Source organism: Astatotilapia calliptera, chromosome 12, assembly GCF_964374335.1.
Source record: "Astatotilapia calliptera chromosome 12, fAstCal68.1, whole genome shotgun sequence".
NCBI lineage: Eukaryota > Metazoa > Chordata > Actinopteri > Cichliformes > Cichlidae > Astatotilapia > Astatotilapia calliptera.
Window position 1 is genome coordinate 8,391,184 of NC_137433.1, and position 25,359 is coordinate 8,416,542.

The window sequence follows — 25,359 nt, forward strand, 5'->3', positions numbered from 1 at the left end:
AAAGAGAGTTTTTCCTTCCCACTGTCACCAAAGTGCTTGCTCATAGGGGGTCATATGATTTTTGGGGTTTTCTCTGTATCTATTATTGTAGGATCTATTGTATAATATAAAGCGCCTTGAGGTGACTGTTGTTGTGATTTGGCGCTATATAAATAAAATTGAATTAAACTGAATAGAACAAGCTAGAGATTTGCACCGAGACAGAGAAAGGTTACTCAAAGGTTACTGAGCCACCACCTTAGTGACCCAGGTAATCAGGCAGCTCAGTGACAGGTGGGTAATCAAACCAGGTGTGTGGGCCAAGGGCATGAGCCTATGATGAGCTCCGCCCAGGCAGAGAGAGAGAGAGAGAGAATAACAAAACATGTAGCCTGAATGCTGAGTCAGCCAAGGAGACACTGAGACCATGACATAAAAAAACTACATTTTGATGAGGGGCCACTAATTTATTTTTTTTTGGAGTATCTCTCAGCAGTTATTTGGACATCAAATAGTTGGTAGGCGTCTTATTAACCTTATGAGGAAATCTAGTTTTATTCCGGTACAGAGCCATCATTAAGCAAACACTTATTCAAATAAAATTTCTTGTCAAAATGGCTGTAAAAAAGGAAATACATTAAACAAGGCAAAAAACATGAATGCAGTCTTATCTCTCTTAGGTAAACTTTCTTTTAATTTCTTTAAGTGGTCTTCAGGATGTCAAGGTTTGCTGTGTGGCAGGCAGTGGTTGGACCCGAACGCAGGACTCTGAGACAGAGTATTTAACTTAAAGGTGGCAGCTTTTATTCGCTGGCAAAAGCAAACTGAGAAACACAATACATGAGCACTAGAAATACAACAAAAACTCAAGCTAGGAAGAATGACCTAAACTGGGAGTACATGACATAACCTAACATGACAACATGACGAGTGAGGAATACGTAGAGTGGGAGGATGCGACAACAAACAGGGGAATACTGAGGACTCAAACACCAGCAGGATAATGAGAAACAGAATGAAACACAGCTGTGACTAATCAGACACAACAGGACAAAGGGGAAGCAAAACTGAACACATCAACATAGGACGCAAGACTGTCAAAGTAAAACATGATGTAAGCACAGAGACATGGACTTGACACTGAGACAAGACTGATTGGATATGAAACATGGAACACTAGAAGATAGAACAACAAATATAACATCAAGAGAACTAAAACCATGAATAACAATAAAGAAGAAATATAAATTAAACACAAAACACTGGCTCACAGACCCAGTGTCGTGACACAGGAATAGTTTTCCAGGCTTCTTGAAGGTCATTTAGAGCTCTCTTTTAGGTTTTGGCTGCTTTTTATCTGTTCTCTGTCAAGATGATCCAACTAAGCTTACAAAAAATGTTGAAGTTCAGCTCCGGAGAGGCAGATCCATGGTTAGTGTTTCACTGTATGTTATTCAATCCATGTATGAATTTCCTGCATTGGTAATGTGTTTGGGGTCATTGTAATGCTGAAAATTGAAACTGTTGCCAATCAGATGGTTTCCACATAGTATTGCATGTTGGATCAAAATCTGACTCGCTGGGAGTGAGACATGTAATTTGCAAATATCCTGATAAATTGGCTCTAAGTGTGAATGGTTCTCTCTATGTGTTAACCCTACGCTGGTGACCTATGCACTGCACCTCGTACTCTTTGACAGCTCGAATTGGCTCCAATTCATTGTTTTAGTAGTTTGTATTACTTTGTAGAGATTATAATGCATAGGGCAGGCTTTACCTCTGCATTCTGGTGTTACGACCCGGCTCTGCTAGGCGACAGGGGATGTAACATAAATGAGCCCAGAGACAGGAGGGTTAGATAAAAAGAAAAATATAAGGTTTATTAACACAACTGAAAACCGTTAGTGAAACAACTCACTAGGCAATAGGGTGATTTGATATATAATATATCAAATCATGCTCCCAGATTCTGGGAGCATCATACAACCTGTTCCCATGTTCTGCAGTCAGCTCATTTTTTTCTGCTTCCAACACATCAGCTTTAAGAACTGTCCATTCACTTGCTGTCTGATTTATTTCACCCCTTATTATGTGCCACTGTGTTACAGGGTAAGATTCCTTATCTGTTAGTCACTTAAACAATTTTATTTCATCTTTGTACAGTTTGGCCCCACTTTACAAAGTAATAGGACAAAGTATACAGCAGGACAATAATATAGTTAAATATATTGGGAAACAACCATAATGCAAATAAATGTAAAACAAAATGTTTCAATATAAGAATTAAGAAGAATTATACAACATCAACATTAAAAAACATCACAGTCGCTCATTTTAATGGTGTGGCAAATGATATGTGTCTTACCACTTGCATGTGAGACCTAATCTTGTATACACGTTTAGTGGTCCAGCTTCTAAAAAGGCACCAATAAGAAGCTCATTTGGCATCATGCTTCTGTTCTTTCTCTACTCATGCAGAAGTCTGATTTTGTAAACAAAGTAGATAAATATGTACATTTAGATAAAAATATAAATACAACTCAAACTTTTACAGTGTCATAAGAGAAAGCATGGTTTAAAATATTAAAAAAATCAAACACTTAGGGTGCTTCATAATGTTCAGCTGGTGGGGAAAGTGCAGTCTTTAAGATCTCTGAGTGCATTCACTGTAGAGTGCAACAGAGCATGGCACTCTCCATGAGAGGGGTCATGATTGCGGTCATGATTACTCACGTTGGCAGGATGGGACTTTGCCGCTTTTTCCAGATGATTCCTGCGATGGCAGCAATGATGCCTAGGACCACTAGTGTAAACTTGACTGCAGTGACAATAGTTTTTCCTACAGAGACAGAAAAAAATCGGTTTCCTTGGGTTGTAGTTGTGCAACATGACACAGTAAATTGAACTTAATCTGTAGACTGAAGTAGATGACTCTTACCAGTACCACTAAAAGCTGTGTCCACTGAGTCACAGTTAGGAAGCGTCCACCCAGGCTCGCACTGGCACTCACTTTTGTGGTTGCACACCTGGAAAGCACAAAGAACATGTTGCCATTATTAGTCTTTAAAAATACACTTCAGTGAATATGCTTTATTTAAAAAACAACAACAAAAACACTGACCTACCTTTTGAATTTAAGTAATATAAAACACTGCATGCCCAGTATAACTGGTGGCATGTAATTAACTAGATTTAGCCAAATTTGAATTACTTGGACTTTTCTTGCATATTCTGTTCATAGTAACATACAGAGGTGTGGACTCGAGTCACATGACTTGGACTCGAGTCAGACTCGAGTCATTAATTTTATGACTTTAGACTTGACTTGAAAAAATGTTCTAAGACTTGTGACTTGACTTGGACTTTTACACCAATGACTTGGGACTTGAATTGGACTTGAACCGGTTTACTTGAAAAGACTTGATATTTTACCCCAAATATAAAATTTAACATGCATATTATATAGAGATTGAAAATGTGACGTCATTCACGGGTAGAACCGCAAAGGATTCTGGGAACTCGTGGCAAGCGGTACTAGCGCACGCAGGCTTTCAATTAAAATCAGTCACACAGCGATAAAAAGAAACACAAAAATGTCAAGAAGCTGTTGTATTATTAACTGCAATAGCCGGTCGCATGACAGCCACGGGAAGCCGACGGGTAAAGAGATCGGTTGTTATCGGATTACGTCGTTGAAGAGAAATTGTTCGAGCCATGTTTCCGAAGTAACAAAGACGCGACTGGATTGCAGCCATTCAAAGATCAAATATAACGTCCCAGAACACTCCAGCTCACAGGTTAGTCTGCTCCAAGCATTTACACAAAGGTCAGTCTGCTGTTGTAGTTAATGCGTCATTTTTCTTAACATAATTGGTGATATAGGTTACAAGCAAGTCTGGCGCTGAACAGAAATTGTCGCGCTATGCTCCTTTATTTATTGTGCATAAATAGTAAATTATCCTGACACAATATTGCGTTTCGCTTCTGTTATTATGGTACATTGACAAAAACACATACTTTTATTCACAGGATAAAACAGGTTTTTTGTATCACTAATTGTCCAGTACGATTACAGCATACAGTATTATTGTCACTGCTACATTTCTGTGATGGGTACCAGAAATTATTTCCACTACTAATTAATTACCGTTGAGCTCAAAGGTTATATTAATAAACGGTTAACGAATGTGTATTTATGAAGACTATTTGTGAGACTGGTAAACTTATGATACGTACGATGGTCTTTACTTTCTACACGGTGCATTTCAAGGTCCTGCACCCATCCGTCGGTAAACTGTACCTGGGCTTGTTGCAGTGACCGGAAGTTACTAAACTTCATGAGTGTATGCACTCACTCCAAGAACCGTATAATTATAAATATGCATATAAATATGCTAAGATGAGATAGCTGACTTCATCTAACTAGCAAATGTTTTCCAGGCTACGTTGGTGATAGTTTTTTTTAATGTGTATGATATTTTGGTCCTACAACCGCATCCAAGAATGACATGCAGCGTATCTCAGAACTGTCGGTGAAAATTATTCTTGGAGCTAAGTTTAATTGAGCTGCATTTTAAAGAGGTGCAATTTCACAATTTGTGTATATTTTCTAAGTTCACTATTTTGTATGTGTTGAGAAAAACACAGATTTTAAGATTACACTGTCTAATATTTACATTTAGCATAACTGCAACATTATTTTTTCGTTTGTTTTTTTTAAAGACTCGAAAGGACTTGAAATTCAAAGTTTCAGACTTGTGACTTGACTCGGACTTTTACACCAGTGACTTGAGACTCGACTCTGACTTGCCTGACATTACTTGAGACTTGACTTGAGACTTGAGGATAAAGACTTGAGACTTACTTGAGACTTGCAAAACAATGACTTGGTCCCACCTCTGGTAACATATTATCCCTACATCACTTTAGCTTCTGACCAACTGACTCTAGTTTTATTTAGTTTTGGATAGACTATAGGTAAAATATGTATAAGATGCTAGGCTAAATTATGTTATTATGATCAGCTAAGAGTTTTTCCTTGCATCAGTTATTCTTATAAAATATAGCTAAACTAAAGATTTTTTGGGGCTCAAAGTTTAACAGAGTTTTTGCAGAGCCAATTAAAAGGCACCAAGTAAAAAGTAATACAAGACCTTAATATTAAGAAAACTTCCCAAACTGCTTTGGATATTGGACGTTTATGAATTGTTTTTCTCAGAACAGTCACTTTTCAAAAGCAATTTGTTATATCCATTTTTTAAAAATAACTTACAAATCACACACTTCATTCAGTGCATATTTGCAATGACACTGCAGTTGCAAATGTTTGCATATGGTTCTACAAAAGTCTACATGAGTAAGTTTGGGCATGGTTGTATATCTCACATTAGCATTTCAGGGATGCCTTAAAAGGGTGTCTTTGTCTTTATAGGGCTAAATATGACCAATATGACCCCATTAAGATTGAAGTTATAAAACATTAAGTCCAAAAGTCAATGCAGGCTATGACAGTGACTCCATCCACCTTTTACACATAAGCTACATTTTAAACATGGACATGGTAGATTAGCTGCCCCCGGCTAACAAAGGATTTAGTTAAACTTTGCAGCGAGAAATCACACAAAAACTACTTTTAACCCTTTGATTTTGTAAAGTTGATCTTAAATTTCACTCTTAGTGGCATTAAAGTCTTTAAAAGCTTTAGAACCCTGTTCACAACTATGAGGGTACGCAGCTTCTCCTCTTGATAACCTTTTGAAAACAGATGAACTAATAATGAAAATACCAGAATATACAGTCCAGCACAAAACTGTTATAAATCAGTTCCACCTCAGTGGATCAGTTTTTGGTGTTGTACTCACAGCATGGCCTGGGCATTTTGCTGAACAGTTGGTGTTTCTGTATGCCGTCTGCAGATCCACACACTGATTCTGGCTGCACACCTTGGAAAAGACAAGTCAGACATATATTTAACTATATTTTGTTCTACACTGTAGATGCAGTAAGCAAAAAGTGGATTCAGGAAGCCTGCTACCTTTCCATCTCCACATTTAGTCCCCGTTTCCACCTGGCCTTCGTCACCGGTGGTGTCTGAGAAGAATGCTGCCTTGCATGTGCCGATGGCGACCATCCGGCCATAGTTTGGGTTGTCATTACCGCCTTCACAGAAGAGCTTTCCACAAAGAACATCTCTGCAAAAGAAAGACAGTGTTTGTTTCTGATCATGTTTGGTTGATATGAAGAACGAAGAATCAAAATAAGGGTCGGCTGCAGAGCAACTGTTGCCCTGTACGTTCTACTGGGACTCACTCTTGCTGACAAGGGATGAACTGATTATTTGAGGGGCGTTTGCAGAAGCCATAGTAGACTCCTCTGGTGTTGTAGTTATAGCATCCTTGTTTGGCCTCCTTAGCTCCTGATAGCAGCAGAAGATTGCATAAAAACCTAACTCTCCATATGACTTTCACATACATCCATATGCGTATTGACAGGATACTCACCTGATCCATACATCTTGACACACTGCTTAGGTCTCTGTGGACACTGACCGTTGTAGCAGTACCCTTGGCCTCCATCACATGGGAGCCCATTCACAGCAAACACATCCTCCGGACAGGTCGTGCTCTTCCCATCACAGTACTCTGCCAAATCACAGTCATCCTGCTTTGCGCGGCACTGTCTGGAGGTAGGCAAGATCTGTGCCGAGCATATACCATCAACGTGTAAGTTATCTGAAACATTGTTTTTCTTAAAGTGTTATATGTTTAAATTTTCTAGCGCTATGTGAAACACCCTGAGTGTGTGAGCTCTGTAAACAAAATATCAAAATGCAATACTGTGGTGTTGGTTCAAACATTTGCAATATCCTCTAATTACTTGAGGACTGTAGCTGAGCAAACAACTGGATCACTACAGCCAGAGGAGAGACTTCCAGGGATGAAAATAAATAAAGAAAAGAAAAGAATAATCCTTTAATTGTCCCACAAGGGGAAATTTGATTGTAACAGCAACAAGAAAAACACATGTACAAACAAACAGGGAACAGGACACAGAACAGAAACATACACGATTTTTTTTTACATATTTACATTAAGGGTAGTACTGTACTGTTACGTGCCAAGAGATGTGGCTTTTCTTTTGTGTTCTTTTTATCTTTCAGGTGTCAAGCCTCGACCTATTGGCCAATTCAAAGTTGATTTGCATGTGTCTATTGGCTGGTCTGGGCACAGTTGGCCAATCACTCTCCGAGGACGACTACAAATGAGCATCTCCCTGGCCAGCTAGTGGCTGCTGGCTTCTGCTTTATGACAAACATTTGCGTGAAGGCTTCTTTGTATTGTGTGTGGTGGGAGGCTGGACAGGTAAGCTGGGGTACCCTATACACTGGCTGCAGTTTTAAACTGTTACACACTAGGTTATTCGGTTGATGTCACTTTTGTATGTTTTCACTGACCTTTTGTCGAGTAGCTAGGTAGGTCTTTTGTTTTGCATTTTTGTTTTAGTTAGGGTTAGTCAGTGTGGTCGGACTGCGTCTTCTGAAGTCCACGATCAACTCCTTGGTTTTCCCGGCGTTGATCGGCAGGTGGTTCTGCAGACACCAGTCCACAAAGTCCAGAGTCCACTGTCTATACTCTGAGCCGTCCTCACCTGTGATGAGGCCGACTATGGCAGAGTCGTCAGAGAACTTCTGTAGGTGGCAGCGTGGGGAGTTGATGGAGAAGTCTGTAGTGTAGAGGGTGAAGAGGAACGGTGCCAGCACAGTTCCCTGTGGGGCCCCCGTACTGCAGACCAGCGTATCAGAGACACAACCCTGTCCTCATATACTGTGGGCGTCCCGTGAGGTAGTCCAGTATCCACTGGGACATGTGGTGGTCCACTCCTTATAGCTCCAGCTTGTCCCTCAGAAGTCATGGCTGGATGTTGAAAGCACTGGAGAAATCAAAGAACATGATCCTCACAATGCTTCCAGGCGAGTCAGAGTTCTGTGCAGGAGGTAGATGATGGCGTCCTCCACCCCGATGCCAGACTGGTAAGCAAACTGCAGCAGATCCAATGAAGACCTCACCAGGGGGCACAGATGGTTTAGAACCAATGTCTCGAGGGTGCTCATCAGATGTGATGTCAGGGCTACCGGCCTGTAGCTGCTGAGGTCCTTGGGATGGGAGGTCTTTGGTACCGGTACCACACATGAGGTCTTCCACAGCTGTGGTACTTTCCCCAGCGACAGGCTCAGGTTGAACAGATATCCTAGGATGCCGAACAGTTCATCTGTGCTGCATCTCAGGAGCCTGGAGCTGATGCCATCTGGACCTGCAGCCTTCCGCACCTTAATCTTGCAAAGCTCGTTCCTCATTTGAAGTGCTGAGATAGAAAGAGTGGATTTTGGGGGAGGGGGGTGTATGTTGGAGTCCACAGCATACACCCTCCTGGCTGGGAGCTGAGAGGTGTGAAGTCCTGAGATGAAAGACAGGCAGTGCCTGAAGATGAGGGAGATAGCTTCAGGGGGGACGATGCTGGGCGGGGTGGGTGGTTGATCAAACCTATTAAAATATTTATTTATGTCATTCACCCACCCCAAGTCTCCTGCAGCCTGGGGGTTGGTTTTTGTCCTGAGATTGTCTCCAGGCTCTTCCAAACCCCTCTGATGTTGTCCTGTTGCATCTGCTTTCTGTTGGCTCGCTTGGCAGTAGGCAGAACAGCGGAGCCCCTGAGGGCTAACAGCTGATCCCTGCTGTAAACAATGGGAGGTCGGACCTACACGCGCTCTGTTCTGACTATTGTCAATTTTGTACATGTTTTGTTTTTGTTTGGTTAGTGTGCTGGCCCTTTAAAAGAAAGGCATGGTCCGTGCGTGGACAGGAGAAGAGTCAGAAAGACTCAGACAATTGACAATCGACTGACTAACATGTGTTCTATTCATAAAAAGGCATTCCCTGTGAGTATGCGTTATTGTTTGGCACTTTATGTTAATTAATAGCAGTTACTTACATGCTGTATTACGCAGGCTAATTTATGGCGGTTATTTGCTGTTAGCATTAGCACATGGTTACGCAGCTCGTCAAGTAATTATTTTAGTTTGTCACTCATATACACTGTATTTTGTTATCACATTTTCACACCTGCCATATAAAGCGAAGTCTAAACCCACTCTGGCATCAGTGACTTTTGTGTGGAGGTGTGTAACTCCTGGCCAGTACACGCTCTCTGGACACAGATACCGTAAAAAATGTGATAAAAAACACAATTGTCCATAAATTTCTGAGCTCCATTGTGGAGTAGTACACTCCACAATATAAAAACAAGAACAAGAAAGACAATAACAACAAAGAGAAAAAAGGACTCTGTCAGGTCGAAGCTGCTGATACTGGCTGCCTGGAGCGACGCCGGAAGAGAAAATAAGACTACGTTCACACTGCAGGTCTTAACACTGGGATTGCCAGGCTTCTACCGTTCTACCTTTTAAAAGCTGGAGAGCAGTCAAATGCTGGAAGTGCTGGAAGTGGAAGCTAAATTGGCTAGTCATTCATATGTATATTAGGTTGTTACCTAGGAATTCTGGAGGGAGGGGAGTGGGGGTGAGTGATTGAGGGGGTGGGGGAGTGGAGTGTTTCAGTTTGCCATCTTAGGGAGAAATCAACACATGTCCTTTGTATGTCCTTTGTTGCTGACATTTATTGATGAAAACAGTACAAAAAACCAAGCATTTGTACACATATTTACAAATAATGATAAAAAGTGAGTGAGTACATTTCAACATTTTCAGCAATCACTCACAATCCTGGCACTGCCACGGTATCTGTCGTCTGCATTTACCACATGTGTACCTGTAGCAGTGAACACATCGCACAGTGGCCTGATTTTTTTTGCATCTGTGTTTGACCTGACACGTGGCCCTTTTTCCAGGGCTCGGTGTGGAGGGTTGTGTCCGAAGCAACTGTTCTTTTCTTGCCTTCTTCGCAGCTACATGAGAGCGAGCCAATTCTGTTGCAAGCGCCACCAGGAAGTCCACCCGTCTTTCCTTCGTCCCGGTGCATGCTTGATACAGCACATGTGCATTCAGTGCTGCCATGTCAATCATGTTATAAAACACGGCAACTGGCCAGCGCCGTGTTCCTTTGCGGACAGTGTACTCCCGAACCATCTGGTCCATCACATCCAGAGCGGAGCATGTTCATTGGTTCATGGACCTCCCTGAACTAATGGCATTTATTGCAATTGTCATCTTGCGGGGGGTTTACAGGGTTCCATCGGTAAATGACTGCTGGTCAGCAAACCTGGGAAACCCACAGATAATTGGAACTATGGCACGAAACCGCTTCCAAGACATCATGCAACACCTACGCTTTGATGACAAGTCCACCCGCAGTGATCGAGCAAAGACTGATAAGTTCGCTGCAATTTCCAGTGTGTGGGGATCATTTGTCACCAACTGCATCACGTGCTACAACCCTGGTCTACATATCACCGTTGATGAACAGCTTTTCCCATCAAAGACTCGGTGCTGTTTCCTGCAGTATATTGCAAGTAAACCGGACAAGTTTGGGATCAAGTTTTGGGTGGCCTGCGACCTAAAATCCAAGTACATTTGCAATGTCTTCCCATATCTTGGCAAGGACCCCAATCGTCCCACTGGGGAGAGACTTTCTGAGAATGTAGTAATGAGGCTGATGGAACCATTCCTAGACAAGGGCAGAAATGTTACCACGGACAATTTCTTCACATCGCTTTCACTTGCGCAAAAACTTCTTGGACGGAAAACCACCATCCTCGGCACAGTCAACAAGATTCGCAGGGAAATTCCTCAATCCACTAGACAGACAGATCGCAATGAATTCACCACTCAGGTATGTTGCAGGTCTTTTGTGGTTCTATGTTTATGTGTTTCATTGTGTGTAAAAGGGCTATGGAAATAACAATTTATCTTATTTCTTAGGTGTTTTCAACCTCTGCTGCCACGCTGACGGCGTATGCGGCCAAACGGAAGAAGACAGTCTATATTCTTAGCAGCATGCACAGCGTGGTTCAGACTGATAACACTACCAAAAGGAAGCCAAACACTGTCTCCCTTTACAACAAAACAAAGTGTGGCGTGGATGTGATGGACCAGATGGTTCGGGAGTACGCTGTCCGCAAAGGAACACGGCGCTGGCCAGTCGCCGTGTTTTATAACATGATTGACATGGCAGCACTGAATGCACATGTGCTGTATCAAGCATGCACCGGGACGAAGGAAAGACGGGTGGACTTCCTGGTGGCGCTTGCAACAGAATTGGCTCGCTCTCATGTAGCTGCGAAGAAGGCAAGAAAAGAACAGTTGCTTCGGACACAACCCTCCACACCGAGCCCTGGAAAAAGGGCCACGTGTCAGGTCAAACACAGATGCAAAAAAAATCAGGCCACTGTGCGATGTGTTCACTGCTACAGGTACACATGTGGTAAATGCAGACGACAGATACCGTGGCAGTGCCAGGATTGTGAGTGATTGCTGAAAATGTTGAAATGTACTCACTCACTTTTTATCATTATTTGTAAATATGTGTACAAATGCTTGGTTTTTTGTACTGTTTTCATCAATAAATGTCAGCAACAAAGGACATACAAAGGACATGTGTTGATTTCTCCTGTGATGGCCAAACCCGTGGCCACACTCTAAAGTCGGTAACTTTTGTATTTTCATTCTTCATTTTGAATATAGTAATACATTTTAGTTTCCAATAACTTTATTGATTGGTTTGGATACATTTGTTCTATTTGTAAGCGCGCACATTTAGTTTACTTATGTATTCATACTACTTCATTTCTTTGCTTTCTGACTAACCTTTGTCTTTTTATTTTCTTACCTGCCATCATCACTGGGAGTTGCTGGACAAAAGATGGTAGCCAGGGTTTGAAACCATTAAATACAAGGGAAGATAATTGGACCACACCACCACTTCCTGCTGAAGGGGGGGAATGTGTGTTTTCTTTACTTTAAAAACAAAGTATTTGTATTTAATTAAATATTTGAGTTTAGGGTTTAATGGGGTTTTTGGTTTTCTTCTTTAGTGTTTAGTTTATTAACAAACTAGATTGTACTGCATCGTTTGTGATTTATGATTGTGTTTTGTTTGTTACCCCTCATGTGTCACAATGGTCTGATCAGCCATTATATATACCCTTGTATGTCATTTCATGTTTAGGTCAATTATGTACGTTTGGGCAGTCATTTGGTTTGTTAAGGTTGCAGTCTTTGCCTGAGTTCAGTTTTGTTTCTTTGACCTCTTTTATGAGCTCAACATTTATTAGTCTTGTAAATATAATTTTTGGGGGTTAAATAAATGGAAATTATATTTTTCTAATAATTCCTGGGCTCCTCCTGTTTTTCAACTCGGTCCATCACATGTGGTGTCAGAAGTGGGATCCTTCAGTCGAGGAGACAGGATTTTTTTTTGCATTTTTCTGCCCTTTTTCCTCCCCTGACAAACTTTTTGAGCCATGCAGAATGCTGTGCGCCCAAAGAGAGGAAATAAAATGGAGGCCAGAGAGGCCTTGCAGCAGCCAGAGAGGGAGAAGGAGATGGAAGAAGGAATTTCAGTTGTGGCTGGAGACACTGAAGGAGAGGATACCAGGGAGCCAACTCTCCTTGATATTGCTGGGATTCTTCAGGCTTTCATGGGACAACAGGAAGTTCGAGATAAAAAGCAGAGAGAGGATGCTATACTGCAAGAACAGCGTTTTAAGAGTTTGCAACACCAGTTTCGGCTTTTGCAAATGGAAGTGCAGGCCAGAACCACCCCACTTCCAGAGCCCACATCAACTGATCCAGAGTCTGTTGAAACTCCAGCTGATTATCAGACACAAGCAACATCTCAGCATGAGGGTTCTGGCTCAGCCTCCATATTAACAGGTCAGTCTGTGCATATTCATCATCCTAAACTGGAGAAACTAGCTGTTGAAGATGATGTTGAACATTTTCTGACCACTTTTGAGAGAATTGCAGCTGCTTGTCGTTGGCCAGAGTCAGACTGGATTTTTCACCTCATTCCTCTTCTCACTGGTAAGGCTCGAAGTGCCTATGTTAATATGGATGTGGACGATTCACTGCAATATGAGAAGGTAAAAGCTGCCATTTTGCAAAAATACGATATAAACCCAGAAACATACAGGCAAAGATTTCGCTGTCTTGAAGTTTTTGATGAGAGTCCCAAGGAACTGTATGCGAGACTGAAAGAACTTTATGAAAAATGGATTCAGCCGAAAAACAGAACTGTAAAAGAAGTTGGTGAAATTATCATCTTGGAGCAGTTTTTAAGAATGCTGTGTCCTGAGCTTCAGGTCTGGATTAAGGAGCATAATCCAAAGTCTGCTGCAGAGGCCGCCACCCTGGCTGATGTGTTTGTAGCTGCCCGAAGTAAGAGTCAGCCATGGAGCAACAGTGCATGGAAGGCTGCCAGAGATTCACGTCGGTCGCAACCCCCTCAGCATCCTCAGAGGTCAGCGACGGGTGTGGGTAAGCCCTTTACAAGGGAAACGCAGCCTTTGAATACCTCGAAGCCAGGTAAAAGGCCACCAGTGTGCTACCTTTGTGGACAGGAAGGTCACACTAAGCCCATGTGTCCTAATAATCAAAGCAAATTATCTCAGATGTGTTTTGTGCCTCACCGGAATGTGGATATTAAATCTGAGAGAAAGCAGTCAAATAAAATCACCACAGTTAAGATTAATGGACAAGAAATTAATGCTTTAATAGACACTGGCAGCACACAGACTCTGGTACACAGGAAATATGTGTCAAAAGACTACACATGCCCCTCTGAAACCATATCAGTTTGCTGTATACATGGTGATGAAAGACCATACCCTACTGCTGATCTGTTTATTGAAGTGCAGGGGACACCCTATCTGTTAAAGGTTGGTGTAGCTGATAATCTGCCCTATCCTGTAGTTCTTGGGGAGGATCTGCCAGTCATCTATGATTTGTTGAGAGAAGTGCAAGAGTGCAATGTTGCTATAACAAGGGCTCAAACTAAAAATCAGGATGAGCATCATGCAACCCTCAGTGCTTTACCCTTCTTTGAGGCTGAACTAGAGACAGATCCCGGGAAGTCTCGGAAGCCACGCAGTCAAAGAAGACGTGAAAAATTTCAACACACTGTTGGAAAGACATCAGTTCAGGCTGCTCCAGATATGCCTTTAGGTTTTTCAGTACCTACGAACATCAGACAAATGCAGCAGGCTGATCCAACTTTGTCTGCCATGTTGCTGAGGGCTAAGGAAAAGGACTCTGTTGAATCTGACACAAATAAAGAGCTGTACATTCTGCAAGATGGCATTTTATACCACCAGCACGGCCAGGTTAAACAGTTAGTGGTCCCTAAAGTAGCCCGTGAAACAGTGCTTACTTTGGGGCACTCCATTCCCTGGGCTGGCCACCTGGGGAAGCATAAGACCACCGCTCGCATCAAGCGATACTTTTTCTGGCCTGGTTTACGCTCAGATGTTGCTATGTTTTGCAGGAGTTGTCCTCAATGTCAGAAGACTTCAATTAGAGTCCCCACCAAAGCACCACTCCAACCTCTCCCAATCATTGGTATACCATTTCAGCGTCTTGGCATGGACGTAGTTGGTCCTGTAGAAAAAAGTAAATCTGGAAATCGCTTTATGCTAGTCATTACAGACTATGCTACGAGGTATCCTGAAGTCTTTCCATTAAAAACTGTTAAAGCAAAAACTGTAGCTTCCTCATTGATTCAACTGTTCTCAAGGGTTGGATTCCCACAGGAGATTTTAACTGACCAGGGCACTAATTTTATGTCCACACTGTTGAAAGAGGTCTATAAGCTGTTAGGTATCAGGAGTATGCGGACAACCCCTTATCACCCACAGACAGATGGACTGACGGAGCGCTTCAACCAAACTCTCAAACAAATGCTCCGAAAGTTTGTCAATGATACAGGGTCTGATTGGGACCAGTGGCTGCCATACCTCCTTTTTGCCTACAGGGAAGTTCCTCAAGCCTCCACTGGCTTCTCCCCGTTTGAGCTTCTTTATGGCCATGAGGTGAGAGGCCCATTGACCCTGCTAAAGGACTCATGGGAGGGAGAGCAAGGTAAAGAGGAATCGGTCAATGTTATTTCATATGTCATTCATATGAGAGAAAAGCTTCAGCAGATGAGTGAACTGGCTCAGAGTCATATGGAAGCTGCTCAGAGGCAACAAAAGACTTTGTTTGATAAAAAAGCTCGCCACAGGAGTTTTGTCCCTGGCCAGAAGGTTTTGGTAATGTTGCCAACTTCTGACAGCAAGTTGCTGGCAAAGTGGCAGGGACCCTTTGAAGTACAGAAGAAACTTGGACCTACTACCTACAAAGTTTCTACACCAGGTCTTCAGCGAGGGAATAGAGTGCTCCATGTTAACCTTCTTAAGGAATGGATTCCACGCACTGAGAATAAAACAGAGGGTTTGCTTATTCACAGCGTGGATGAGGAGGAAGAAGTTAATGACTACTTGCCTTCAGTAACAGTCTCTGTCCTGGACCTGAGCCATCTCACCAGTGAGCAACAGTCTCAGGTAACACCTCTGATTAATTCAGACATATTTCAAAAGTACCCAGGTCGCACGAGTCTGGTGGAGCATGACATTGTTTTAAAACCTGATGCAGCTGTGAAGCGTATGAGTTACAGGATACCGGAACGCTTCCTGGTGGAGTTAAAGGAGGAGGTGGACCTCATGCTGTCTCTGGGAATCATCCAACCTTCAACAAGTGAGTGGTGCAACCCTGTTGTGTTGGCTCCGAAAAAGGATAGCTCGATACGTTTTTGCATCGACTTCAGGTATCTCAATTCCATATCAAAATTTGACTCTTACCCGATGCCACGCATTGACGATCTCATTGAGCGTTTGGGGAAGGCAAAATATCTAACGACCATTGATCTCTCCAAGGGATACTGGCAAGTACCTCTCACTAAACGGTCTCAAGAGTTGACAGCATTCCGTACTCCGTGGGGATTGTTCGAGTTCACAGTCTTACCATTTGGTCTGCATGGGGCCCCAGCAACATTTCAAAGGCTAATGGATAAGGTACTCTGTGGGCTCTCAGCATTCACTTGTGCGTACCTTGATGATGTTGTTGTTTTCAGTGGAACTTGGGAAGAGCATGTGGATCACCTAAGGATCGTGCTGGATCGGCTGTGTTCCGCAGGCCTTACCATCAATCCAGCAAAGTGTGCTCTTGCTAGGACTGAAGTCCAGTACCTCGGGTTTACTGTTGGAGGTGGGACAATTAAACCACAGGTTGACAAAATTAATGCAATTGCATCATGTCCTCTTCCACAAACCAGGAAACAGCTGCGATCCTTCCTCGGCATGGCTGCGTTCTACAACAGATTCATTCCCAACTTCTCAGCTAGAGCAGCCCCACTGACGGACAGGATTGGCTCAAGATGTCCCAATAAGATTCGGTGGACAGCTGAAGCTGTTGCAGCTTTCAAAGACCTTCGCCAGTCCCTGAGTAAGGACCCCGTTCTGCACTCACCAGATTTCACAAAAGACTTTACATTGCAGACTGATGCTTCTGAAAGGGGTTTGGGAGCAGTGCTTCTGCAGGGACCACCAGAGGATCGACATCCTGTCGCCTACATCAGCCGTAAGCTGCTACCAAGGGAGAGCCGCTACGCAACGGTTGAGAAGGAAACCTTGGCCATTAAATGGGCACTTGACTCTTTCAAGTATTATTTGCTGGGAAGAGAATTCATCCTTCAAACTGACCACAAAGCCCTGCAGTGGCTGGAGAGAATGAAAGACACTAATGGGAGAATCACCAGGTGGTATCTGGCTATGCAGCCATACCGATTCACTATATCCCTGGTAAAGACAACACCATTGCTGATTACCTCTCTCGCTGCCTGATGGAAGATCCAGAAGTGGGGGGGTGTGTGATGGCCAAACCCGTGGCCACACTCTAAAGTCGGTAACTTTTGTATTTTCATTCTTCATTTTGAATATAGTAATACATTTTAGTTTCCAATAACTTTATTGATTGGTTTGGATACATTTGTTCTATTTGTAAGCGCGCACATTTAGTTTACTTATGTATTCATACTACTTCATTTCTTTGCTTTCTGACTAACCTTTGTCTTTTTATTTTCTTACCTGCCATCATCACTGGGAGTTGCTGGACAAAAGATGGCAGCCAGGGTTTGAAACCATTAAATACAAGGGAAGATAATTGGACCACACCACCACTTCCTGCTGAAGGGGGGGAATGTGTGTTTTCTTTACTTTAAAAACAAAGTATTTGTATTTAATTAAATATTTGAGTTTAGGGTTTAATGGGGTTTTTGGTTTTCTTCTTTAGTGTTTAGTTTATTAACAAACTAGATTGTACTGCATCGTTTGTGATTTATGATTGTGTTTTGTTTGTTACCCCTCATGTGTCACAATGGTCTGATCAGCCATTATATATACCCTTGTATGTCATTTCATGTTTAGGTCAATTATGTACGTTTGGGCAGTCATTTGGTTTGTTAAGGTTGCAGTCTTTGCCTGAGTTCAGTTTTGTTTCTTTGACCTCTTTTATGAGCTCAACATTTATTAGTCTTGTAAATATAATTTTTGGGGGTTAAATAAATGGAAATTATATTTTTCTAATAATTCCTGGGCTCCTCCTGTTTTTCAACTCGGTCCATCACATCTCCCTAAGATGGCAAACTGAAACACTCCACTCCCCCACCCCCTCAATCACTCACCCCCACTCCCCTCCCTCCAGAATTCCTAGGTAACAACCTAATATACATATGAATGACTCCAGCATTTGACTGACTGCTCTCCGGCTTTTAAAGGTAGAAACGCAAAATGATGACTCCGCGGGGGTCTAAGGTAGAAAACCAAAATGACTGCTCTCCAGGGGTCTAAGTGCTCAATTCCGATTTTTTGATCAAATCCTATTTTTTTTTTTTGTCTGCTTGTTCACACTACAAATAAAATGTGACAGCAAACGCGCTCTAGTGTGAACCCTCAAAGCGGCTCGCATGCGCAAAAGAAGATGTCACACACAACACGCTCTGTTTAGACCCAGAGCTTCTCCGGCGCTGATAATTAGCGTCTGTCTTGTGTCAGTGACGTAAAAGACGGATTTAATGTGACCTGACTGTTCAAACAGCAGTCGCTTTCTAAAACATCGGATATGTATCGGATTCAGTACCACATACAAAAGTGACCCAGATCGGATTTGAAAATATCGGATTTGTGCCGTTCACACTGTCATACCATGATCGGATATGGGTCGCATAGGGTCAAAAAAATTGCTTTCCCCTGCAGTGTGAACGTAGCCTTAGTGACACCAGTTACACTGATCGGTCTTCTTACTGACTCACCTTACAGTTCTCACAGCATTCGCCTTCAGCACATTGTGAACCCTCTTTCAGGGTGCAGGTGATGGCGTTGCAGCAGGGATTGGTGCACTCCTACAGGGACGACATATATTAGAACTCATCAGGCTGGTGTTAGGTCTTACTGCTGGGATGCATTATTAAACATCTGTTTGCTCTGTTCCCGTGAGGAATCTTTATCGCTAGGTTTAATACTCAAATTTCCCATTGAGAGGGCCAATGTGCGTTTATCATCTTCCATATTGAGTTGATTGGTTCAGCTGCCCGTCACTACCAGATCAACTGCCCATTTGCACATGTGCGAAGGTAACTACTTGGACAAACTGCCTGAAATGTGTTGACAGAAGCATTTCGGGGATTTTGACACATTCTGCACTCCAGATGCTTTAATTGCGTTAAAAATTTTAATCGTGTTGACCTTGATGGCGGATTAATTTGCGTTAATGCGTTAATTTTGACAGCACTAGTTCAGTTCCTTCTAATGATCTCTCCTTGTTGAATTCCAGCAGAGGTGAAAACAGGTCTAAACATCACTCTGACTGTAATTTTCTTTTCACCGAAAACTACAAACTGTTCATCTGTTACACACAGCTATACTTTCACTATATTTCTATATAGGTACATAAAAGTGTTAAGTACATATTCCAAGTAATACTGCAAAATAAAAAATAAATAAATCAGCAGTTCTTCAGCTTCTGGAAGAAGTCAGTTGAATAGGGACTTGAAAAAAAAAATATGTGTGTGGCTCAGGCCCATTCATTATTTCATAAATGGTAACTGGCCTGCATTTGTATAGCGCTTTTCTAGTCCCTAAGGACCCCAAAGCACTTCACACTACATTCAGTCATTCACCCATTCACACACTGGCGATGGCAAGCTACATTGTAGCCACAGCTGCCCTGGGGCGCACTGACAGAGGCGAGGCTGTCGGACACTGGCGCCACCGGGCCCTCTGACCACCACCAGTAGGCAAACATGGGGTTAGTATCTTGCCCAAGGATATTTGGCATGCAGCCAGGAGGCAGCCTGGGATCGAACCACCGACCTTCTGATTAGTGGCTGACCTGCTCTGCCACCTGAGCTACAGCCACCAGTACATATCTGGTGTTCAAGGTTCAAGGTTCTTTATTTGTCACATGTATAGTTATACAAGTATAACACACAGTGAAATGTAGCCTGACACGCTCCTCCACATGTGCAAAAAAATTGGGGGGGGGGGGTGTAGAGGAAGAACATTATATATATATATACACTGAACAAAAATATAAACGCAACACTTTTGTTTTTGCTCCCATTCCCCATGGGATGGACGTAGAGACCTAAAATTCATTCCAGATACACAATATAACCATCCCTCCCAAACAGTGGTCACAAATCAGTCCAAATGTGTGGTAGTGGGCACATCTGCTATATTGAGATAATCCATCCCACCTCACAGGTGTGCCACATCAGGATGCTGATCTGACATCATGAGTAGTGCACAGGTGTACCTCAGACTGCCCACAACAAAAGGCCACCCTGGAATGTGCAGTTTTTTGCGCTATTGGGGGTCTGGGGACCCAGAACCGGTCAGTATCTGGTGTGACCACCATTTGCCTCATGCAGTGCAACACATCGTCGCATGGAGTCTATCAGATTGTCAATTGTGGCCTGTGGAATGTTGGTCCACTCCACTTCAATGGCTGTGCGAGGTTGTTGGATATTCGTGGGAACTGGTACACGCTGTCGTATACGCCGGTCAAGCACATCCCGAACATGCTCAATGGGTGACATGTCCGGTGAGTATGCTGGCCATGCAAGAACTGGGACATTCTCAGCTGCCATCTGCCCTGAACAATGTGAACCATGATTCATCTGTGAAGCGTACACCTCTCCAACGTGCCAGACGCCATCGAATGTGAGCATTTGCCCACACAAGTCTGTTACGGCGACGAGCTGGAGTCAGGTCAAGACCCCGATGAGGACGACGGGCATGCAGTTGAGCATCCCTGAGACGGTTTCTGACAGTTTGTGCAGAAATTGTTTGGTTGTGCAAACCAATTGTTCCAGCAGCTGTCTGGGTGGCTGGTCTCAGACGATCTTGGAGGTGAACCTGCTGGATGTGGAGGTCCTGGGCTGGTGTGGTTACACGAGGTCTGCAGTTGTGAGGCCGGTTGGATGTGCTGCCATATTCTCTGAAACGCCTGTGGAGACGGCTTATGGTTGAGAAATGAACATTCAATGCACGGGCGACAGATCTGGTTGACATTCCTGCTGTCAGCATGGCAATTGCACGCTCCCTCATTGCTTGTGGCATCTGTGGCATTTTGCTGTGAGACAAAACTGCACATTCCAGGGTGGCCTTTTGTTGTGGGCAGTCTGAGGTACACCTGTGCACTACTCATGATGTCAGATCAGCATCCTGATGTGGCACACCTGTGAGGTGGGATGGATTATTTCAATATAGCAGATGTGCCCACTACCACACATTTGGACTGATTTGTGACCACTGTTTGGGAGGGATGGTTATATTGTGTATCTGGAATGAATTTTAGGTCTCTACGTCCATCCCATGGGGAATGGGAGCAAAAACAAAAGTGTTGCGTTTATATTTTTGTTCAGTGTATATATATATATATATATATAGTATATACATTGGGTGAATGTGCAGTAGTAGCAGCAAGCACGTGAATTCTGTACATTAATATGAATAGATATCTGACTATTTTGCAGGATAGACAATATAAACATATTTAAAATTAAAGGAATTGAAATGTACATTGTGCCTTGGTTTAGAGCGTCTAGAAGAGAGTCCTGTCTCAGTCAATTATAGATGATGTGAGCGGGCGGGTGTGTGTGTTTAGGGCATGGATGGCTTGGGGATAGAAGCTCCTCTTGAGTCTCTCTGTCCTTGCCCGGAAGATGCGGAACCTTCTACCAGATTGCAGGAGTTGGAACAGTTTGTTGCCAGGATGGGACGGGTCCTTCAGTATCTGCGCTGCTCTAGTCCGGCATCTCCTGGTGTAGGTGTCCTGAAGCGGGGGGAGAGCAATCCTGCAGCAGCGTTCTGCTGTACGGATCACTCTCTGGAGAGCTTTTTGGTCCTTCACACAGCTGTTCCCAAACCACGATGTCATGTTCTGTGTGAGGATGCTCTCCACAGCGCCTGTATAGAAAATCCTGAGGATCTTTGGAGAGACCCTGAACTTCCTCAGTTGTCGTAGGTGGTACAGGCACTGCCTAGCCTTTTTGGTCTGGACCTGAATGTGGGCAGCCCATGTCAGGTCTGAGGAGATGTGGACACCAAGATACTTGAAGGACTGCACCCTCTCCACTGGAGCTCCACTGATGATAATGGGCTTGTAGTCTCTGTGCTGACTCCTTCTGAAGTCCACCACCAGCTCCTTGGTCTTGCTGACGTTCAGCTGGAGGTGGTTGTCCTGGCACCATGATGCCAGATTCTTCACTTCATCCATGTAGGCCGTCTCATCGTTGTTGGAGATGGCACCCAACACCACTGTGTCGTCAGCAAACTTCACAATGGTGTTGGAGCCATGGGTGGCCACACAGTCTGAAGTGTAGAGGGAGTAGAGCAGTGGCGAGAGGACACATCCCTGAGGTGCTCCTGTGTTGATGGTGATGCTGTTGGAGAAGCACCTGCCCACCCTCGCCACCTGAGTTCTGCCAGTGAGGAAGTCCAACACCCATGCACACAGACGGCTGTTAAGTCCCAGTTCCCTGAGCTTTGTGAACAGTCTGCAGGGCACTATTGTGTTAAACGCTGAACTGTAATCAACAAACAGCATTCGCACATAGTTACCCTGTTTCTTGTCCACATGGCTGAGAGTGGTGTGTAGGACGTGGGCGATGGCATCCTCTGTGGATCTGTTGGATCTGTAGGCGAACTGCAGCGGATCTGTGGTGTCTGGGATGGAGGAAGAGATGATGTTCTTCAGCAGCCTCTCAAACACCTTCATTACTACCGAGGTCAGTGCAACTGGCCGGTAATCGTTCAGGGATGAGGGTTTGCTGTTCTTGGGCACATGGATGATGGTGGATCTTTTGAAGCATGTGGGGACCACAGACTTCGCCAGGGACTCGTTGAAGATGTAAGTGAACACACCTGCTAGCTATCAGCAGGTGTGTATCAGAAAGCTGTTTTCCTCACATCGCCTCAGAGCAAGCACTTCATTAAAAGACTCAAGATCAGACAAAGGAAACATGGAGCTGAATTCCATTCTGAGTTCAGAAGCCATTTCAGACCTGAGCATGCACAGACACAGATCAGAATCATAGCATAATAGTAATAAAAACATTTGTACTGCTACACTGTTTATCAAACTAGTCTTTGTAAGTGAGAGGCCAGCAAAACATAGAAGAAATAGAAGTTTGTGGAGCTACAATAGGCCTAGGCTGCTGAGGGCTTTCAAGTTCAAGTTCAAGTTCAACTTTATTGTCACTTCAACCATATACAGTTTAAAAATACACAGTGAGGCGAAACAACGTTCCTCCAGGAACCAAGGTGCTACAAGACAAGTTAGTGCAAAAAAAATAATAATATATAATATATCTAGTAATAATATTGTGCAAAAGAGCATTTACAGGTTGGTGTGTGCGATGGTTTGGTGGTGTAGGTCAGTGTGTTTGCGCTTTGTGTTGGTTAGTCAGTCCAGTCTCAATGTTTTGAGGTATTTGAGTTAAGCTGAGTGATAATGTTAGTGTATGTGTGTGTGTGCGTGTTTATCAGTCAGTCCCTTTTTGCTGAGGAGACGGATGGCTTGTGGAAAAAAGCTGTTGCACAGTCTGGATGTGCGTGCCCGAATGCTTCGGTACCTTTTTCCAGATGGCAGGAGTGTAAAGAGTGTGTGAGAGGGGTGTGTCCGATCAGCCACAATGCTGGTGGCTTTGCGAATGCAGCGTGTGGTGTAGATGTCCTCAATAGAGGGTAGAGAGACCCCGATGATCTTCTCTGCTGTTCCCACTATCCGCTGTAGGGTCTTGCGGTCTGATATGGCACAGCTCCCAAACCAGACAGTGATGCAGCCGCTCAGGATGCTCTCAATAGTTCCTCTATAGAAGGTGGTCAGGATCGGTGGTGGAAGCCGGGCCTTTCTCAGTCTTCTCAGAAAGAAGAGACGCTGTTGGGCTTTCTTGTGCAGACCCTTTTTAACCCCTTTTTAACTTCCTGTTAAAAAGGGGTTTTCGCTCCCACTGTTGCCAAATGTTTGCTCATAGGCAGTTATTTGATTGTTGGGGTTTTCGCCGTGTTGTTATAAGACCTCTATCTTACAAAATATAGTCCCTTCAGACAGTTGTTGTTGTGATTTGCTGTTAAATGAATAAAACTGAACTGAATGAAAAAGAGAAGTTCTCCTTCACCAGATCAAATCATCAACAGCTTGCAGATCAGATCAACTTGCTACAAAATGAAAGGTTTAAGCAGCTGATGTGCTTATTTACCTTCACCGAACCACAGTCGCACTGCTCTCCTTCCTCTTTGAAGCCGTTTCCACAGACCGCGGGAGCCACGACACTCTTGTAGGCTGGTTTGTCCAGCAGACAGCTGGGGCTGCGGCTTGTTAGGTACTTTTCATATTTGCTGCTGCTGCAGCTACTGAAGCTTCGAGGAGTTTTCCAGCTGAAGAGGAACAAACACATTATTAGTATTATTATCTTTTTTTGTGTTATCTTGATCAGTGTCTGACACTAGGAAGACATGGCTGCACAAAAGCGGTATGGTGGTACATATACAGCACGTACGCACCAAACATGCTCACACACGTTCTTCAGTCTTATAGCCATGTGAGATTAAGAGCTGCACCAGCTGACCTCCTTTTTGGTCCAATACACACAGTTATTATGTTGTTTATGAAGCACCTTGAGGCGACTTTTGTTGTGATTTGGCGCTATATAAATAAAATTGAATTGAATTGAATTGAATTGTACCAAATGAAACATGTTATGATGATCAAAACATTTAGTGAGGTTTGTAAGGCTCATATTGTTTATTTACGGTCACTTGTTATAGCCTGAATTTATTTGCTAACAGAAAGAATCTGCATTCAACTTGAAGGATGTCTCAAGTCAGCTTTTCTTACCTGAGGGCTGCTGCCATGATGCAGCTATCGTCAGAACATAAACAACCACTGGAGTCATCGTGGTCCATGCCCAGGTTGTGGCCCATCTCATGAGACAGTGTTGCTCCCACTGCTATGGCTGCATCACTGTGATCCTAAGAAAAAAATGAAGCACAAGAAAGCAGCAAAAATTTACTAACAGCAAGAGAGAGCAACACAATAATGTCACATGTTTGTCTCAGTTTTAACATTTTCTCAGTCTATTCAGTCGGGACTTTCAGACTGCATGGATCTATTGACAGAGTTAGTGTAGTGGTCTACAAGTGCAGTGCAAAAAGGAGGAAAATGTTTTAAAGGATTTTGTGAAAAATTCATGATTAGTCAAAGAATGAGTTTTCCACGTTGCACTTATGGAGATGTGTGCATCTCAAATGTGCAAAGAAGACTTTGTAGACCGAGTCTAGTTCTAGATCATAATTTAACTTAGTTTTTCTCTTTTAGCAGGAAGTGGTCACTACATGTTAGTGATAAAGTGATGGAACTGTCATTTATTTTCTCTGGTATTTGGTCATTAATCAAAGTATCAGATGAACAATTAAGTTGATTTTTGAGGGGCAAAGGAATGACTGAACTAAATGGATTTAGGAACATGTTTCCAAAATTCACATTTACCACAACATGAAGCAAGGGCAGAAGTTATGAAGTCAGTGAGATACATCATCTGGGAAGCATGAACACCTCACCTGTACTACGCCGACAGAGTGACCAGAACAGAGAGTCCCGATGAAAGCAAGACCCACAGTTGGTCCTTCAAAGTCGATACCACTGAAAGAGAAGATCAGAAAGTCTTAAATTCATATACAGGATTCATATCATCCATCTACTCACTAATCTAGCTACTACTAGATTAGATTAGATTAGATTAGATTAGATTAGATTAGATTAGATTAGCTACT

At 43.2% G+C, this 25,359-nt stretch overlaps 1 protein-coding gene across 1 annotated transcript in view; it reads right to left on the reverse strand.

The window, feature by feature from the left end:
- Positions 1-1,833: 1,833 nt before the first annotated feature.
- The window catches only part of LOC113033482 (disintegrin and metalloproteinase domain-containing protein 28-like), a 30,144-nt gene continuing 6,618 nt past the window's right edge, over positions 1,834-25,359 (reverse strand). Inside the window, exons 10-20 of the mRNA XM_026187307.2 lie at positions 25,147-25,228; positions 24,425-24,558; positions 23,787-23,964; positions 18,333-18,422; positions 6,480-6,675; positions 6,289-6,394; positions 6,014-6,170; positions 5,841-5,921; positions 2,918-3,005; positions 2,713-2,818; positions 1,834-2,461 (exon numbers count right to left, since the gene is read on the reverse strand). Of these exons, the coding sequence (XP_026043092.2) occupies positions 2,446-2,461; positions 2,713-2,818; positions 2,918-3,005; positions 5,841-5,921; positions 6,014-6,170; positions 6,289-6,394; positions 6,480-6,675; positions 18,333-18,422; positions 23,787-23,964; positions 24,425-24,558; positions 25,147-25,228 (1,234 nt within the window). The 3' untranslated portion in view covers positions 1,834-2,445. The remainder of the gene's footprint in view (positions 2,462-2,712; positions 2,819-2,917; positions 3,006-5,840; positions 5,922-6,013; positions 6,171-6,288; positions 6,395-6,479; positions 6,676-18,332; positions 18,423-23,786; positions 23,965-24,424; positions 24,559-25,146; positions 25,229-25,359) is intronic.